Source organism: Argentina silus (genome assembly GCF_951799395.1).
Source record: "Argentina silus genome assembly, chromosome: 8".
In the NCBI taxonomy this organism is placed as follows: Eukaryota; Metazoa; Chordata; class Actinopteri; order Argentiniformes; family Argentinidae; genus Argentina; species Argentina silus.
In genome coordinates, this window is record NC_139662.1 from 24,486,112 (window position 1) to 24,506,857 (window position 20,746).

Sequence of the window (20,746 nt, forward strand, 5' to 3'; positions counted from 1 at the left end):
CTAACCCTAACCCATGTTCAGGTAAGGCCTTCTGTGGCGTTCTGGCATGTTCAGGTAAGGCCTTCTGTGGGTTAGGGTTAACCCTAACCCTAACCCTAACCCTAACCCATGTTCAGGTAAGGCCTTCTGTGGGTTCCAAAATGTATTTTACCTACAGTAAGTATAGCAGGGTTGGGGTCAATTCAGGAAGTCAAGTAAAGTAAAGGTTATTTATTCTCTGTTTATTAAAAATCTAAATTCACTCCTTGAATTGAAACTCAACTTAGCACAATCCTGACCAATGTTAATCATGTTTGATATAGCACACCGTATTTATGAAATACCATTAGCTGCTATAATCTAAAACTTTAAAATAGGGGAAAATTAAATCGATATTGGCTTTTGTCTAATATTGAAGTTTTGCTTTTGGCTTTACTATGCAATTTATTTGATGTTTTTTAAAGAATATCTTTCAGGCTGGTTATAATGTGTGTGCATCCATGTGTGAATGTAAGTGAGGGACAGAAGTGTTGTGTTCCACAGACAGAGTGCAGGTCGCCCTGCTGAGTAAGTGGCAGCGCCCCAGTCTATGCTTTGGGTACGTCCAGGTGAACCAGTCTGGCAGCATGAAGGCTGTCTGCTCCAGCGGCTGGGATGAGGAGGATGGGAGGGTGCTTTGTGCAGAGCTGGGCTGTGGAACAGTGATCTCCACCAGGGCCGAGTTTCATACCCTGAAGGAGACCTGGATGGACCACGTAACTTGTTCTGGGTCCGAGGTTTCGCTGTTGCACTGCATGGCTCGACACACGGAGGTCCAATGTACTTCATACGCCTACGTCATCTGTAACGGTACAATACGTTTGTTGCACTAAATGTTCTAGTCTTTCGTGGCTGTTAGGGTTAGGGTTAGGGTTAGGGTTAGGGTTTTGCCTGTTCATTGATATGACAGTATCAAGATTGTTTTGTATCATTTTTTGTATCAGATTGTACTGAAAATATTGTATTGTGTAATATATAATATGTATGCTAACCCTAACCCTAATATATAATATGTATGCTAACCCTAACCCTAATATATAATATGTATGCTAACCCTAACCCTAACCCTAACCCTAATATATAATATGTTATAATATGTTAACACACTTTTTATGAAGTTGCTCTATACAATAACCTGAGAAACAACATAACAACATAATTGTAGAGCAATGATTTGTGTTATGTTATGATCAGTTTTTATTATTATTATTATTATTATTATTATTATCATCATCATCATCATATTTTGTATATTTTTTTTCAAATCTATAATAAGGATTATAATTCTATGGTTATAATGATAATTGTAAATTACTGTAAAAAACTGCCATTTCAGCAAGTGTGGATGTGCGTCTGGTGGATGGGCCGAGCCGGTGCTCTGGCAGAGTAGAGATTCTGTACGAGGGCTCGTGGAGGAGCGTGGGCAGGGCAGGCTGGGAGGTTTCCGCCTCCAACCGCGTCTGCAATGACCTGCGCTGTGGTCAGGCGCAGGGCGCTGCGTTCACTGATGACATCATTGAAGGCAATAGTCCCAGTCTGGGCGTCCAGGTGAAGTGCAGCAGAAACGCAGGGCACATCTCTGACTGCATTACCCAGAAGCAGCAGCAGCAACGAGACAAGACTAACGTCATGATAACCTGCTCGGGTATGGATGTTTCTCTCTCTCTCTCTCTTTCTCTTTCTCTCTCTCTGATACATAAATGATATGTTTACAAAATACATAGATTATACATTAATAAACATACAAACAAATAAATCATTTAGTTTGATAAGTAAGGTTGTTATTGTAAAAGAGAATTCCAAGTTCTGATTGTGAAGACGATTTGTTCTTAATGGCTGTTCTTAATCCCTCTCTCTCTCTCTCTCTCTCTCTCTCTCTCTCTCCCTCTCCCTCTCTCTCCCTCCCCCTCCCTCCCTCCCTCCCTCTCTCTCTCTCTCTCTCTCTCTCCCCCTCCCTCCCTCCCTCCCTCCCTCTCTCTCTCTCTCTCCCCCTCCCTCCCTCCCTCTCTCTCTCTCTCTCTCTCTCTCTCTCTCCCCCTCCCTCCCTCCCTCTCTCTGGCTGTGACCACCAGATCATAAAGTAGTTTACCTGAAGGGAAAGGCTTCCTGCTCTGGGATGGTTGGCATAGAGCAAGAGGGGAAGAGCTACTGGCTGTCCGGTGCCAATGACACGTGGACTGAAGACGCTGCTCAGGTGGTGTGTCGACAGATGCACTGTGGAGACGCTATCTCCCATACGCCTGAGGGTCACCCTGCTAACCTGACAGGAGAAATGTGGAAGGAAACATACAAGTGCTCGTCCGAGAAGAAATCCCTCTTTGATTGCCTGAGGAGTGAGGGACCACAGATGGCAGGGTCCAACTCCAGTCCCATCGCCTCTGTCACCTGCTCAGGTAGAGCTCGTCCTCCCATTTCTACCTCCACCAGCCTCCACTGGTTTATCCTCTCTTGTTTGTCAGGAGCTTCATACTGTAGTCGTCTGTGTCCTGACAGGGAACATAACAATCAGCCTGGTGTCCGGTCAAGTTGGACCTGTGGGTCAGTGTTGGGGGAAGGTGAACCTGTGCATGGAGGGGCTGTGTGGAGGCGTGTGTGCTGACACCTGGACAGTGGAGAGGTCCAGCATGCTGTGTAAGGACCTGGGCTGTGGGGAGGCTGTCCCCTCCTCAGGGCTCCTGAAGATGGCGTTGCCTAACGTGACAGTCAGCAGTGTTCACCTCACCAAACACACAGCCACCCTCAGCCAGGGCAACATCGTCAAGAACAACGGGTCTTACTGTCACAACAAGCCGGCCTCTGTCGTCTGCTCAGGTAACGGCATACTGCACATCAGATATTTACCTGAATCACACTTCTATTGTTATTACTTATGTTTCCACCAGGGAAGGCTGGTGGAGGTAGACATCAGAGGACCGTCTCATTGTAATGCATTGTGTGTTTGATACCATTCCTCATTCCATTCCATGCATTACAATGAGTACATCCTCCGATTTATACCTCCACCAGCTTCCCCTGGTATGGTATTATGATGTGATTTCTCTGATGCAGGCAGTTTCAAGGCCAGACTAGTGGATCACAGAGATCACTGCTCAGGCAATCTGGAGATTGTTTACAAAGGAGATTGGCGCCGTGTCTGTCTCAAAGCTCTGAACACAGACGTCCAGAACACCATCTGTGGCGAGCTGGGCTGTGGGAAAGCTGTCCGAAGTCAGAACTTCTTTGGACCGGTTCTTCCACGTCGTGAACCTGTGGTGTCGAGTCTCACCTGTGAGAACAGCAAGTCTTTAGCAGAATGCTCCGTTATGGCTCAGCCCGACTACTGTGACCTCGGGGGGCTCCAATGCTCTGGTTTGTGTTTGTTGATTATGTTCACGAAACATTTAGTCAAGCTCTTGAACATTTGTAATATTTAGTCTGTTATGTATATAGTCTGTTATGTATATAGTCTGTTATGTATATAGTATGTTATGTATATAGTATGTTATGTATATAGTATGTTATGAGTGCTGTTTAAGTGTATTGTGCATCACTCTTACACATGCAGACCATCATTGACTTTTAACACTCCAACACATCTAGCTTCCTAAGTCTCCCTGACCCTTCTCTCCACCCTGTCATGACTTCTCAGGGTGGAAGAGGATGGGGCTGAGGCTGGCTGAGGGGTCCTGCACGGGGGCTGTGTTTGTGCACCTCCAGGGGGGGCTGGTCAACGCTGTGGGAGTGGATGGCTGGACCCGCAGGGAGGGGGCGCTCCTGTGTAAGGCCCTCCGCTGTGGGGCCTATAAGAACCATACGGGGGTGGCCAAGCAGGACGATACATCCTGGTGGGAAAAGGGATACAGCTGTAGCCCCCCTGAACAACCAGGCAGCATCTGGGACTGTGAACGAGAAGAGACCACAGCCAGATCTCTGCAGCTCCACATCGACTGCCAGGGTGAGACCAGATGATCATATATATATATATATATATATATATATATATATATATATATACATATATATATATATATGCCAGATCAAGAAGAGATTGTGTCAGAGTTGTGATTCCAACTATTGTAATTGATCATGAAAACAGTATGTGCTTGACTGACCATTCTAATATTTGATCATCAAAATCACATGAACATGTGTCACTGCTAAGCGGATCCAGGTAGAACAGGGATGACGGCCTTAAGATCAACACATTAGTTTGGATAGATTTTAAAGTAAGGTTCATTTTGTTCATAAATGTTTGTTAATAGATTTGAAAGGCACAGTGACAAGACCATTACTATAGAGCAGAAGTGTTGGATGTTCTAGCCTGTTTTCTGCTTAGCAGACCAACAACACACCAGGGGAGGCTGGGGAAGGTAGGAATCAGAGGACGGGCTCATTGTAATGCATGGAATGGCATCATAAACATATCAAACACAAGTGTTTGATACCATTCCTCATTCCGTTCCATCCATTAAAATAAGCCTGTCCTCCAATTTCTACCTCGATCAAAGATTCAAGATTCAAGATTCACAGCCTCCACTGTGTGCAACTCTCTCTCTCTATCTCCATTCATCTATGAAACGCCTCTTTTCTTCCACAGGTGATTTGAAGGTGTACCTGAAGAATAGGTGCTCGGGGGTGTTGGTTATCAACGGAACTGTGGTGTGTGACTCTCACTGGGACGATACCCACTCTGAGATCGCCTGTCAGGAGATGAACTGCAGAAACTCCATCAAGACTCAGAGTGGCCAAGCCATTTCTGATCCTGCCACCCACATCAGCTGCATGGGCTCTGAGTCCAGACTAGGGCAGTGCAAGACAACGCAGGGGAGATGTGAGGGGAAATCGGTGTCAGTGTCCTGCGTAGGTGAGGGTTGTTTAATTAAAGCAGCTATCAGCGATTTCTGCATGCTGGGTCACCAACACAATGTAAAGCCAAACTGTGGTAGTCGAGGAATGTTTACTGAGGTTTGGAGACGCGTCAGAACGACAGCTGTGTTGCTGATGACGGATGTGTCTTTTTCTCAGACGCTGTTGAATTTCGGTTCAATTCCAGTCAGAAATGTGGAGGGAAGGTTCAGGTGCGCTACCGTGGCGATGGGGAGGAGTCCTGGGAGTCTGTATGCCCACTCAGGTCAGACCCATTCACTCTAATGAAGGGTTAGGGTTAGGGTTAGGGTTAGGGTTAGGGTTAGGAGGATAAACTCACTAACCCTAACCCTAACCCTAACCCTAATGAAGGGGAGGCTGTGGGAGATAGAAATCGGAGGATAGGCTCATGCATGGAACGAAATAAGGAATGGTATTGAACACACATGTTTGATAGTAGTAGTAGTAGTAGTAGTAGTAGTAGTAGTAGTAGTAGTAGTAGTATAGTAGTATCATAGTATTATAGTAGTAGTAGTAGTAGTAGTAGTAGTAGTAGTAGTAGTAGTAGTATAGTAGTATCGTAGTATTATAGTAGTAGCAGTAGTAGTATAGTAGTAGAAGTAGTAGTATAATAGTAGTAGTAGTAGTAGTAGTAGTAGTGTAGTAGAATAGTAGTATAGTAGTCGTAATAGTAGTAGAACTAGTAGTAGTAGTAGTAGTATTATTAGTAGTATTTGTTATTATCAACATTATTAACATTATTAATAATATTATTATTGTTGTTGTTGTTGTTAGTATTGTCATTATTGTTGTTGTTGTTTTGAAGGTCGTTTACATCTAAGGAAGCTATGTTGCTGTGCCAGGAGAGGGGTTGTGTCAGAGCTGTGGATCCTGGGTTTCTGATTGAAGACCGAGCGGCTGAGAAGGGGATCGCCACGGTTCTGGAATGTTCTAGTCTGTCCATCAACATGTTGAGTTACTGCGTCCGTCAGGAAGCGTGTGGGAAGTCTGACCTGGCTACACCGGCTGTTGTCTACTGTCACGGTACAATGAACACCTGACTGTCACACGTTGATCAAAGTCATCTACTAACCCTAACCCTAACCCTAACCCTAACCCTACTTCTCACTGTTAAATGCTGTCAAATGTTGTGGATAGTCCAGTTTTGTTTCCAGATGTTACAATAGGACATATATCCAGCTTTTGAATACCACTCACTTGGCAGAGACAGTTGAGTCATATTGTAAAAATCCATTAAGCCTAATCCTGGAACAAATAACAATTTCAATTTAAAATCTTCATTGAAGGCCTTTATCTGTGTCCTGGAGACCAGCTCCAAATCTTTCTTTGACTTCAGGAAGAGTGTCTGACCCTAACCCTAACCCAAACCCTAACCCTAACCCTAACCCTGACCCTAACCCTAACCCTGACCCTTTTGAACCGTGTCTCAATGCTGTTGCAGGTTATATATTTCCCCCACCTGCCACTCCATTCACTATTAACATGGTGGGCGTGTCTGTGGGAGCGCTGTCTCTGGTCCTGGTGGCTGTCCTCTTCCTCTTCCTCTTCCTCCACAGACGCCTGGTGAAGAGGGTCAAGTGTAAGTATACAATCTCACTAGATGATCCACACTCCTGATCCTGGACGGTGTGCTACTCCAGGGACCCTTCTGATTCAGCTCATCAAGGTCAGAGGTCAAATGTTCTTCACATCGTCTTATCCTCACCTCCTGCTCAATTATCATTGGAGGAGAAGGTCTGAGGTTCCTCCCCTCGGACATTCTCCTCCAATGCATGTTGAGAAGGAGGTGAGGAGAGAGAACATGAGGAATCAAGGAAATACTTTTGAGATTCTGCCGTGATGATCTGTTCAATCAGGTGTGACAGCAGTACTAACACAGGCTGGGAGGGCCACCAGGACTGACTAACACTGTACTAGGCTGGGAGGGCCACCAGGACTGACTAACACTGTACTAGGCTGGGAGGGCCACCAGGACTGACTAACACTGTACTAGGCTGGGAGGGACACCAGGACTGACTAACACTGTACTAGTACATCATCTGACTATCACTGCACTAGTACGACATCACTAGTATGACATCACTAGTACGACATCATTAGTATGACATCACTGGTATGACATCACTAGTATGACATCACTCACTCTACTAACCTCCCCTGATCTGATGATAATGATTTTGACTTAAGCCACTGAACTGCAACATCCTGACACGGTGATTCATGGCTTTATGATGATTTGCTATCATCCATGTATCTCACAATATTGCTTTGGGGGAAAAGAAATTTGAATGGAATGTTACTAATCCTACAGTAAATTGCTAGTTGCAAATACACATGTTTGGCCAGACAGCAGAGGGCAGTCAGTGACCACTTTCATACATACCTAGTCTGTCCATCATTTAAGGGAAATCCTATTTGTAATTCTAAACGTACAGAAACATTGTACATGAACACACTGAAAAATGTCTGTCATTGTGTGATGTTATGTGATGTTATGTTTTATCATTGTGTGATGTTCTGTTCCTTATCTAGTGAGGTTTGCGATGAGGAAACAGTCTGATTTTGAGAGTGGGGACTATGAGGACGTGGAGCCCCATGACACTGAAATGAATCCCCTGAATCACCAGGGTGAGTAACCTCCAACCTCCTAACCCTAACCCTAACCCTAACCCTAACCCTAACCCAGGGTGAGTAACCTCCAACCTCCTAACCCTAACCCTAACCCTAACCCTAACCCAGGGTGAGTAACCTCCAACCTCCTAACCCTAACCCTAACCCAGGGTGAGTAACCTCCAACCTCCTAACCCTAACCCTAACCCTAACCCTAACCCTAACCCTAACCCAGGGTGAGTAACCTCCAACCTCCTAACCCTAACCCTAACCCTAACCCTAACCCAGGGTGAGTAACCTCCAACCTCCTAACCCTAACCCTAACCCAGGGTGAGTAACCTCCAACCTCCTAACCCTAACCCTAACCCAGGGTGAGTAACCTCCAACCTCCTAACCCTAACCCTAACCCTAACCCTAACCCTAACCCAGGGTGAGTAACCTCCAACCTCCTAACCCTAACCCTAACCCTAACCCTAACCCTAACCCAGGGTGAGTAACCTCCAACCTCCTAACCCTAACCCTAACCCTAACCCTAACCCAGGGTGAGTAACCTCCAACCTCCTAACCCTAACCCTAACCCTAACCCTAACCCAGGGTGAGTAACCTCCAACCTCCTAACCCTAACCCTAACCCTAACCCTAACCCAGGGTGAGTAACCTCCAACCTCCTAACCCTAACCCTAACCCTAACCCTAACCCTAACCCAGGGTGAGTAACCTCCAACCTCCTAACCCTAACCCTCACACTGCCCAGTCTCATTGTTCTCTTACTTCATTCCAGGGTTCCCACCACTCAGGGAATTCTGAAATGGATATATTCCAGTCATGAAAAGTCATGGAATTTGACAGTTTCATTGATGCAGTCATGGAAAGTCTTGGAATGTTGAATATGTCTGAACAGTTGGAGGCTTGTTATCCATCCAGGATCAGAGAGTCAGGGACGCAGGGAGGATGACCAGGGAAGCACTTCCTCCCTGTCTTACGATGACATCGCTGAGGAGGAGCCGAGCCTAGACCCACCCTTCAGCGCTGGAGGAGGAGGAGGAGGAGGAGGAGGAGGGGCCAGTGGCAGTGCAGTAGCTGAGAGACAGGGTAATACAACCCCGCTGTGCTAAACGTGGAAATGAATGTATAGTTTCTGTTTGTTTGTTTTGTTATTACACAATCACAATCACAGTCACAGTCACAGTCACAATCACAGTCACAGTCACAGTCACAGTCACAGTCACAGTCACAGTCACAATCACAGTCACAGTCACAGTCACAATCACAATCACAATCACAATCACAATCACAATCACAATCACAATCACAATCACAGTCACAGTCACAGTCACAGTCACAGTCACAGTCACAGTCACAATCACAGTCACAATCACTATCACAATTCTTTTATTTGGCCAAGTGTATTTGCACATACAGGAAATTGATTTGGTGAGGTTGGTGCATGGGACACAGTGATTAAATAATTACAAAGTAATTACTAAACAACATGTCAATGTTGTTGCTATACAGGCAGTGGAGCAATATAATGTTGTGAGACCGTTGTTTCTTGACACAGCAACACACACAGCAACACACACGCACGCACGCACACATGCACACACACACACACACACACACACACACACAAACTGAGGCTTGACCAAATTGTTTTCCAGAGACCGTTACCTACGAGGTGGATGAGGATGGCTACGATGATGTGATCAGTGGCCCTGAGCTGAGAGAGGAGGTAGTGGAAGTCCACGAAACACCTCAACATCACCACAACGTTGGAGAGCAACTGGAGGTCAGGGAAGATGACGACTACCTACAGCCTGATGAAGAGGGGTGAGCAAGATGGAGGCTTGAATGAGGCTGAAGATGTGGTCTGTCAGGGTTGGGTCAAATCCATTTAAATTCAGTCATTTCAGGAAGTTAACTGACATTTAAATTATACATTTTCCTCATTGAAAAGCATATATGCTATTTGGTATTGGAATTTCAGTTTACTTCCTGAATTGACTGCAAATCCCGACCCTGTAGCCCATCAAATTAGATTTTAATTTACATTTTTTTGGTTAACGGAATTTTTTTTCTTCCTGTGTTTTAAGATCAAAGCCAATAGTTTTCATAGTCAAAATTAGGAAAAGGTATGTTGATGTTTTAATTATAGGCCTATCAAAATGGGCGCAATGGATCAATTTCATGAGATCACACTGATACACTGAGATACACTGTATCATGAATCAGGCTGGGAGGCTGGGAGGCTGGGAAGCTGAGGCTGGGAGGCTGAGGCTGAGGCTGGGAGGTTGGGAGGCTGAGGCTGGGAGACTGAGGCTGGGAGGCTGGGAGGCTGGGAGACTGAGGCTGGGAGGCTGAGGCTGAGGCTGGGAGGATGAGAGGCTGGGAGGCTGAGAGGCTAGGAGACTGAGGCTGGGAGGCTGAGGCTGAGGCTGGGAGGTTGGGAGGCTGAGGCTGGGAGACTGAGGCTGGGAGGCTGGGAGGCTGGGAGACTGAGGCTGGGAGGCTGAGGCTGGGAGGATGAGAGGCTGGGAGGCTGAGAGGCTAGGAGACTGAGGCTGGGAGGCTGAGGCTGGGAGGATGAGGCTGGGAGGCTGGGGAGGCTGGGGAGGCCGGGCCTGGCTGGAGGGGACGTCCTCCGTTAAGTGTTATTATCTTATCCTCAGATTGTTTTTATTGTAAAGTTTTAACAACTTTTATGATGTATGTCATTTAAAACTTTTTATTTTATTCAGCATTGCAATACTATTGTCAAGTAAATGATGTAATTTGTTGTGTGTTGGTATCAAACATGTGTTTATCATGGCTTCTAACCCTAACCCTCTATAGATAGCTACATATGATAGGTGATTCGTTGTTCATCATGATGATTTTTCAACAGTTATGTTTCCAGTTGAGTTTGTGTAATTACATGTATATTTCATATTCGAGGCTTGCAAATATTAAAATAGTAGTTCAGCTTTTTCCAGTGTCATGATTGGTCCTTTCCTTTATTAGTTTGAAGTTGAACTTAACTTTACAATATTTAGAATGAAAATGTATGATTATCAATTTAGTAAATGGAGATCTAATGCTAAGAAAAGTGTTTTAGGAAAATAAAATAGCAAAATGTGATATATACAGGAAAGTCATGTTAGATTTAGATATGTATTATTATTTAATATTTGTCCTATATCTCTGAAAAATACAGTATGCATTGTCATTCACTTTAGAAGCAGAACATTATTCCTGCTTTAATTATTATTAATTCTCATTCAAATGTAATTTTTGAACTATTTACTTTTTAACTATTCCATGTATGAAATGTAATCATTGTATGTCCTGACTTGACTAGAATGTTGAATACAGAGAGGACACCATCATTAGGGTTAGGGTTAGGGTTAGGGTTAGGGTTACCTAACCCTAACACCATCATTAGGGGCTTACTGTTCTCAGACTTTGGAGATTGCTCTGGTGTTGTGTATCAAACTGTATGCTTTTTAAACATCTATAGTTTGATATACAGCAAAAGAAGCCATTTACCATCATATCAATCAATCAATCAATCATCAAATCTAATTTAGGGTTAGGGTTAGAATCAGTTAAAATCACTTTTAACTGAACCGCTTTGTCACAAATTGTACCATCATACTCATTATTTACAGAGGAGAATTAAGTCATTTGAAACACCAGGGAGCCTCCAACCCTAACCCTAACCCTAACCCTAACCCTAACCCTAACCCTAACACCACTGATCACACACACAGGCTACACCCTGCTGGGCCATACATACATCTATAATAATGTGAGACAGTTTTGATGTCCAGATTTGGATATTTAACTATGATATTATTTATATCAAAACATATTCTCTTAGCAGAAGGCCTCCACATACAGCAGCTGTCCTCAACATGAGTGTGTGGGATTCTGTCGACACTCAGAGAGGGTTAGAGATGCTGAGAGCCTCACATGTTTTTGCAGGAGTGACTCAGAGGCCATGGAGATCACATGACCGAGGATACACCCAAAGGGACTCATTTGTAAGTGCTGGTCGCAGTGTAATATGTAAACATCACACTCTGAGGCTCAAAGAAGGGGCTTAAAATGGCCGCCAGGGAGGGAGGTGAACAGAAATAGAACTGAGAGTGGAGTATTGTACATACCAATATATAAATGAAGGGGAGAACATTTTCATTCTGGGATTGCTTTTTGTCCCTTCAGAGCTTCCATAGTGCTCTCAGGAATGCCTACATGTAAATCCCTTTTCCCTCCATCCACTTGGCATGGATTTGATTTGAATTGACTTGTTTGATTCCATCTTGTTAGCATGCTTGTATTAGATATTCACTGTGTACTGTATTTCAGGGGTGAGGTCAAATCAGATTTTAATTCAATCAATTCAGGAAGTGATTTGAATTTATAATTCAAAAATGTAAAAAAGTTTGTTGTAAGAAACTTCTCGTTTTCAGTTTATTGAGAAATCATAGATTCGCAATCATAAGCCCTATTTGGAATCATTACTTCCTGAATTGACTGGATTGAAATTCCACTGACCTGTTGTGTTGTCTTACAGTAAAGTAGCTACTCAGGGGAGGCTGGTAGAGGTAGAAATCGGAGGACGGGAAACACATGTTTGATATCATTCCTCATTCCATTTCATGCATTACAATGAGCCCGTCCTCCGATGTGTACCTCCACCAGCCCCCTGCAGCCTATGATAAATTTAGACCATTGTCCCGATAATATGGTTAATTTCATGACTGGTTTTGAGTGTTAGTTTGTCCTGCATGGCTGTCCATCCTCATTGAAAATAAACAACACTCTAACTGAACCTAAACCCTGTTATCATTTTTTTATGATACATTTATTTGTAAATTATATTAATTTATTTTATTTGTACGATTCCTACAATCTCTGTAACAGACAGGGACAATTTTGACATATATATACTCAAATAAATAGTCAAAGACCAGGCTGTGTTTGGGTCTGACCGTGGTGGAGTGAAGCACTGTGAAATCCCCCTGGTCCTTACCTCACCAAAGAGGGCTTCTGGCCTGGTACTTACCACACCAAAGAGGGACTGCGTGTGTGAGAGTGTGTGGTGTGTGTGTGTGTGTGTGTGTGTGTGTGTGTGTGTGTGTGTGTGTGTGTGAGAGAGAGAGAGAGAGAGAGAGAGAGTGTGTGTGTGTGTGTGTGTGTGTGTGTATGTGTGTGTGTGTGTGTGAGAGAGAGAGAGAGAGAGAGTGTGTGTGTGTGTGTGTGTGTGTGTGTGTGTGTGTGTGTGTGTGTGTGTGTGTGTGTGTGTGTGTGTGTGTGATGCTGTATGGCATCTGTTGGGGTGAATGATCAGTGGGACCCAGGAGGATGATGTCATCTCCATGCTCTCCTTTGTCCACCTGGCCTCCACCAATCACATGACAGACTCCTTCCATGGCTACAAGAAAAACCCAACTGCCCCTTTAAAGGAAAATGGGCCCTTTAAGCAAGCATCACTGTGTACTAGTGGAGGCTGGTGGAGGTAGAAATCGGAGGACGGGCTCATTGTAATGCATGGAATGGAATGAGGAACGGTATCAAACGTGTGTTTTATATCATTCCTCACTCAGTATCGAACACGTATGGATAGGATACCCCTGCCTGCTGTGTATCATATGTGATTCTGCATATTTCAATGATGGGTATTTAGATATATTATTATTATTATTATTATTATTATTATTATTATTATTATTATTATATCAAGGCGTTGTGCTATGCATATAGCCTGGATAGTGTAGGCAGTACAGCCTAGCAACCACTTCACAAAAGGAGTTTCCTCAGGGGGAACTAATATTATGGTGTAAACTGCCTGAAGCAGAAACATCATTAGTGATGCTGTCCATGCAGTCGTGTGTGAGAGCTGAAGTGGGTACAAGAGTCACAGCTGATGCCTATGTCACACCAGGGTGCTGGAAGTGGATACGTGTTGTCAAATGCTTGAGGAATCTGTCAAAGTATTGGATGACTGTCCTGTAAGATTTCTCCTCAACCCTAAACAAAACAATTAAGAAACAGAACAGGCGACACAGCAATTATCTAAGATTTTATTTTACAGAGATATTAGTATCACATTATATGTAGTTGGCAGATATATATATATATCTGGTGGAGGTAGAACACATCTGTATATATATATATATATATATATATATAGAGAGAGAGAGAGAGAAACAGAGAGAGAGAGAGAGAGAGACAGAGAAAGAGAGAGAGAGAGACAGAGAGAGAGAGACAGATAGAAAGATATAGTGTAATATATCTGTCAACTACATATAATGTGATAGTAATATCTCTGTAAAATAAAATCTAATATTCATTTGAGTGTGTTTGCACATGTATGTGGTATACGCCCCCATATTCATTACATGAGGGAAAGAACATGGACAGTGTCATGGATATAGCATCTGAAGAAACACTAAGCCGTCCATTTATCAGTGATGGATCCCTGATGATAAGACAGATGATTCATCTCTGTGGTCCCTCCTCCCTCCCTCTCACCAAGGTTCCTGGAAATCACACCATAATAATCTGTTTACCACGAAGAGACGTGTTCACAACATAGACTCATCAGCTGCATCGTGTCAAGGTTGAAAACCGCAGAAGATTGTTGCCGCGGCAACGGGACGATTGGTTGCTATGTGGGCTAGCATGCAGGCACAACAACACCACGACAGTTGCCTTGGTAACATGTCTTCATTCAATGACCCAAATCAACATGTCAAGCTTTCAGAGACGGTATAAATGTGCTGAAGACTAAACCACTAAAGAGGGGGGTGGGGGGGGGGGGGGGGCTACCACAGTGCTCTGTGGAGTTTACATTGGACCATGTTACAGTCAAACAGCTACAGCTCATGTTTGGACCCCTGGGGTTGTCTGTAAGAAGATCCTGGTTAGTGTAACACCCTAAATATGCTGCAAAGCATGAGCCAAGTCACCCCCCTGCCTAAAACCCACCCACCCTCACCCCCCACTTTAATCCATACACTCAGTTTCCAGGAGTTTCAACAGGAACACACAGTATTTCTATAGTTCACAAATACTTTTTTCTTTTTTTTTTTACATTTTAGTTCATGGTATAAAGCTTCTATATTATTAATTGGACAGTAAATGTCCACAACAGTATAAATCCATTATTTGAACAATTGAATTTATATGATTAACATTTCAATATGAGTTAAGAAAAAACACTTCCACTAAGCCAGCTTTAACACACAGTGAAAACTTCCCTGCTATAAAACATGTCATACAGAACAAGGAACAGTTTCTATGATAGATTCTAAAACACTCAATATACAGTATTCATCAGCAGATATATGCTCAGCTCAAGGATTCTAATAATACATACTACTCCTCAGCTTAGAGCTAGTGTGTACTTCCACACAGGGTAGTATAGAAGGGAACTCCCCTCATGAACTGTTTTTACTGCTTCCTCTTATCATGCCACGATCTAGGACAGAGCTTTACCCTAAACACCACCGGCCTGGGCAGGGCTTGTCAATCGTAAGAGTGTTTAAGGGTTCGGGTTAGGGGGGTGTTTAAGGGTTAGGGTTTGGGTTAGTGTTAGGGTTAGGGGGGTGTTTAAGGGTTAGGGTTAGTGTTCGGGTTAGGGGGGTGTTTAAGGGTTCGGGTTAGGGGGGTGTTTAAGGGTTAGGGTTTGGGTTAGTGTTAGGGTTAGGGGGGTGTTTAAGGGTTAGGGTTAGGGTTAGGGGGGTGTTTAAGGGTAAGGGTTTGGGTTAGTGTTAGGGTTAGGGGGGTGTTTAAGGGTTAGGGTTAGGGGGGTGTTTAAGTCACACCTTTCCCTCACATAACAGTGAAGTGAAACCAAAGTACACTTGATACATTTACTCCACCTCCTCATGGACCTGACTCCGACACACACCAGAGGTGGAGGTCAAACACACCGGAGGTGGAGGTCAAACACACCGGAGGTGGAGATCAAACACACCAGGGGTGGAGGTCAAACACACCGGAGGTGGAGGTCAAACACATCGGAGGTGGAGGTCAAACACACTGGGGGTGGAGGTCAAACACACTGGAGGTGGAGGTCAAACACACTGGGGGTGGAGGTCAAACACACTGGGGGTGGAAGTCAAACACACTGGGGGTGGAGGTCAAACACACTGGGGGTGGAGGTCAAACACACTGGGGGTGGAGGTCAAACACACTGGGGGTGGAGGTCAATGCGCTGACCTCGCCGTTCTCTACTTTCTGTCCGCTCACCCAGTCCTTCTCCACATAGGACCTGACTTCCCCCACCGTGCTCCTCTTGGTAGGATCCAGCGCCAGCAGCCTGCTGAACATCTCCAGGGCGGCCGGGGTGAACCTCCTCCACAGGGGGGGAAGGTCCTCGGCCTGGGCCTGGCTCCGCGTGGGCGCACCCTGGAGGCTCCAGTCAGCAAACTCCTGGTAGAAGCTGTCCGAGGCCAGGCAACGCTCCCAGGGGAAGTAGCCTGTGAGGATGCAGAAGATCACCACACCGAATGCCCAGGTGTCCAGGGAGGGCTCCACGCTGAGCGGGGGTGGCGTCACCGCCTCCTGGCCATCCTCCACGGTCATGGCACACAGCTCGGGGGCCATGTAGGGCAGCGTGCCGGAGATGGAGCAGATCAGAGTGCCTCTCTTCTGGGCCAGGCCAAAGTCGGCCAGTTTGACCCGGCAGCAGCGGCTGTCCAGGAGGAGGATGTTCTCAGGCTTGATGTCGCGGTGCACCAGGCCGTGCTCGTGGATGAACTCCAGGGCGCTGGCTATCTGAAGGACGCAGCGCTTCACCGCCGACTCAGGGATCCCCACCTGGAGGGGCAACAGATGTCACACGTGTTTGATACCATTCCTCATTCCGTTCCATGCATTACAATGAGCCCTTCCTCCGATTTCTACCTCCCCCAGCCTCCCCTGGTGTTCTACCTCCACCAGTCTCCCCTGGTGTTTTACCTCCACCAGCCTCCCCTAGTGTTCTACTTCCACCGGCCTCCCCTGGTGTTCTACCTCCACCAGCCTCCCCCGGTGTTCTACCTCCACCAGCCTCCCCCGGTGTTCTACCTCCACCAGCCTCCCCCGGTGTTCTACCTCCACCAGCCTCCCCCGGTGTTCTACCTCCCCCAGCCTCCCCCAGTGTTCTACCTCCACCAGCCTCCCCCGGTATTCTACCTCCCCGCCTCCCCTGGTGTTCTACCTCCATCAGCCTCCCTCGGTGTTCTACCTCCCCCAGCCTCCCCTGGACCATGTGTATCATGCGTAAGTAGTCCTTCTCACCTTGGGTTGGATGACAGCGAACAGGTCCCTCCCTATCACCAGCTCCTGGGCAAAGCCGTAGTGGTCGTTGGACTGGAAGGCGATACCAAAGAGACCCACGATGCAGGGGTGGGAGGACAGGCGCAGGGAGATGCAGTACTCTCTCAGGAACCCGTGCAGCTTAGTGGAGGCCTTGGGCATCACCTTCAAGGCCATCGGCGTCCCTGCAAAACAGACACTGTTGGGTTAAGTAGCAAACCTAATGGCAGAAACAGAGTTCTACAGGGAAGTCTATCAGAGGATCAAGGGTTAGGGTTAGATACTGAGATGAGGTTAGTGAATATGCACTACCATTAATGGGAGGTTGTAAGGGTCATTAATGTGTTTTCTACCGTTCCTCATTCCGTTCCACACATTACAATGAGCCGTCCTCCAATTTCTACCTCCACCAGCCTCACCTGGTGCTCAACCTCCACCAGCCTCCCCTGGTGTTCTATCTCCACCAGCCTCCCCTGGTGTTCTACCTCCACCAGCCTCACCTGGTGCTCAACCTCCACCAGCCTCCCCTGGTGTTCTACCTCCACTAGCCTCCCCTGGTGTTTTACCTCCACCAGCCTCCCCTGGTGTTCTACCTCCACCAGCCTTCGCTGGTGTTCTACCTCCACAGGCCTCCCCTGGTGTTCTACCTCCAGTAGCCTCTCCTGGTATGTTATATTTTTAGTTGTCAAATAAATTCAATCATCAATCAATTAATGAATCAACCAACCAACCAACCAACCAACCAACCAACCAGCCAACCAGCCAACCAGCCAACCAACCAGCCAGTCAACCAGCCAGTCAACCAGCCAGCCAACCAGCCAACCAACCAGCCAGCCAGTCAACCAGCCAACCAACCAGCCAGCCAGCCAGCCAACCAGCCAGCCAGCCAGCCAGTCAACCAGCCAGCCAACCAGCCAACCAACCAGCCAGCCAGTCAACCAGCCAACCAACCAGCCAGCCAGCCAGTCAACCAGCCAGCCAGCCAGCCAGTCAACCAGCCAGTCAACCAGCCAGCCAACCAGCCAACCAACCAGCCAGCCAGTCAACCAGCCAACCAACCAGCCAGTCAACCAGCCAGCCAACCAGCCAACCAACCAGCCAGCCAACCAGCCAACCAACCAGCCAGCCAGCCAGTCAACCAGCCAGCCAACCAGCCAACCAACCAGCCAGTCAACCAGCCAGTCAACCAGCCAGCCAGCCAGCCAACCAGCCAGCCAGCCAGCCAGTCAACCAGCCAGTCAACCAGCCAGCCAACCAACCAGCCAGCCAGTCAACCAGCCAACCAACCAGCCAGCCAGCCAGTCAACCAGCCAGCCAGCCAGCCAGTCAACCAGTCAACCAGCCAACCAGCCAACCAACCAGCCAGCCAGTCAACCAGCCAGTCAACCAGCCAGCCAACCAGCCAACCAACCAGCCAGCCAACCAGCCAACCAACCAGCCAGCCAGCCAGCCAGTCAACCAGCCAGCCAACCAGCCAACCAACCAGCCAGTCAACCAGCCAGTCAACCAGCCAACCAACCAGCCAGCCGGTGGACTCACCTCTGCATCGGTGTGTGACCAGCAGCACCCGGCCGTGCTTCCCGCGGCCGATCTCCTTGATGATGTTGAAATGTTCTGAGATCTCCAGCCGGCTGAGGCTCTGGGCCGTCAGCGCCATCAGCTCATCTATCAGACTGCCCTCTGACACACCCAGCTCAATCATCCTGTCTCTATGGCAACTGGCAACTGGCAACTGGCAAATCTGAAAATCAAGAGATTAGCAGGTCAATGATTAGTTTTTTCCCCATTTCTAATTCACAATATGTTACGTATTGTGACGTTCAGTCACCCTCTCTCTCTCTCTCTCAACCAGGGAACTTTAGTTTAACCCTAACCCTAACCCTAAACCTAACCCTAACCCTAACCCTAAACCTAACCGCAATTATTATTTACAAAAATGCAGCCAACAATCCTAGAAATATAGACTATCCATGCAAAATTGTTAACTTCAAGCCAATCTAAAGACTGTACATATGTTAGTAAGGTGTATAAACCCAAGTCTGGAGAGAAGACATTCTACTGACCCTTTGTGCCAATAACAACAACAACAATAATAATAATAACAATAACAATAACAATAACAATAACAATAACAACAATAACAAGAATACCTTTATTTATATAACAGTGATGACAAGAAGCTCCCCTCCCTGCCCCCATCCCACACCCTGCCTCCTCCCTGCCCCATCCCACACCCTGCCCCCTCCCAGCCCCCTCCCTGCCCCATCCCACACCCAGCCCCCTCCCTGCCCCCTCCCTGCCCCATCCCACACCCAGCCCCCTCCCTGCCCCAGCCCCCTCCCTGCCCCCTCCCTGCCCCATCCCACACCCTGCCATTGGTCATGCATAGCTCCAAACACATAATTTTACTGGATCAAACGGTGTGAAACCGCTTTTATAGGATTACATCAACATCAACATCAATAGAAACTTTATTTATATTTATTTATATTATTTATAACTTTATAGAATATTGCATGTGTTGTGAATTATCTATGCTGTGCTTGTATGACAGGGCAGATTACTACGATTCTGAGGGAGCATTCTGGGATTCTGAGGGAGCATTCTGGGATGTTCAATGTTTAATAAGGTAAATAGATGCTGTGCGTGGAGGCGACATGGGGTGTATGCAAAAACAAAAAATAAACTGTCCACAGAATGATGAAAGATTTAAATTGATTGGCAAACTTCTTCAGTTTTGTTATTAGCTTACTACAAAGTGGTGTGGTGACTAACCACTGTGCTGTATATGAACATGCTCCATGAACATGATTTTATGAATCGTTAATTACATATTCATCATTTGCACTCTCTTTCACAGAAAATGCTACAAAATAGTAATGTATATGACCAATTAGTAGACGGTCCTAAATAAAGGCCTCTACTTTTACAGTTGTTAAAAGAGTTTCAATCAAACACAGCATGTTATAATTAAATTACAAAACTAGATAAAATACATTTTATTTCGAAAAGATAAAAAAACAGTAGTTTGTAAGAACTACATTTGTTTTCAATATTTCAAAATAGAAAACAACAGCAAGAAGTAACAAATTAGAAGCATCTCTACACAAATATTGGAATCATACAGATGATAGAATATTAATATCCCTGCTGATGATACAAACAATACTGTTGGTGAACACATTGTGACTAACCCTAACCCTCAACCTAACCCTAACCCTAACCCTAACCCTAACCCTAACCCCAACCCTAGAAACAGTTACAGACCACTTAGTTTTCAAATGATTTTTTAGGCACTATTTTACAAAACAAGCCTTGACAACAACACAAACACATCTCTGCAAGAATAGAATAGAAGGAGCTAACCATGACCCTAACCCTAACCGTAACCCTAACCCCTAGCCCTAACCCTAACACTAACCCTAACCCTAACCCTAACCCTAACCGTAACCCTAACACTAACCATGACCCTAACCCTAACCCTATCCTAACCCTAACCCTCTGCAAGAATAGAATAGAAGGAGTTAACCCTAACCCTCACCCTAACCCTAACCCTAATCCTAACCCTAACCCTAACCCTAATCCTAATCCTAATCCTAACCCTAACTCTAACCCTAACCAGATGCATATTGTAAATGAAAACACTGTTATGGTAATAATAATAATAATAATAATAATAATAATAATAATAATAATAATGACACAATAAGAATTTCACAAATCTCGTCTCACTACAGTACGTGTGTAATCAGACCCTCAGGAAATGCATTCATGAATCATAGTTGTCTTACCTTTTAGTAGCCGTTCACAACATACTCAAGAGTATTGAACAACAAACATGGACTCACACACACACACACACACACACACACACACTCACACACACACACACACACACACACACACACACCACCTGCATGTGTCTAACATGCATATGATAACTAGCGTGTTGTAGTGGAGCTCAGG

The 20,746-nt window shown here is 45.7% G+C and overlaps 1 protein-coding gene across 1 annotated transcript; it reads right to left on the minus strand.

Moving 5' to 3' along the window:
• Positions 1-14,779: 14,779 nt before the first annotated feature.
• Positions 14,780-18,515, minus strand: LOC310808582 (serine/threonine-protein kinase SBK1). The gene is made up of 3 exons (XM_083675557.1): positions 18,320-18,515; positions 16,763-16,965; positions 14,780-16,300 (listed from the first exon to the last, which is right to left on the minus strand). Exons 1-3 carry the CDS (start codon positions 18,480-18,482, stop codon positions 15,644-15,646), a joined length of 1,023 nt encoding a protein of 340 aa, XP_083531683.1. The 5' UTR covers positions 18,483-18,515; the 3' UTR covers positions 14,780-15,643.
• Between the last annotated feature and the right edge of the window lie 2,231 nt (positions 18,516-20,746).

Excerpts from the sequence above, each read along its gene's own strand:
- LOC310808582 (XM_083675557.1), bottom strand. The coding sequence starts at position 18,482 with ATGATTGAGCTGGGTGTGTCAGAGGGCAGTCTGATAGATGAGCTGATG. Across the intron at positions 16,966-18,319 it reads GGTCACACACCGATGCAGAG|GGACGCCGATGGCCTTGAAG; the intron begins GTGAGTCCACCG and ends TCTGTTTTGCAG. Across the intron at positions 16,301-16,762 it reads TCGCTGTCATCCAACCCAAG|GTGGGGATCCCTGAGTCGGC; the intron begins GTGAGAAGGACT and ends TTGCCCCTCCAG.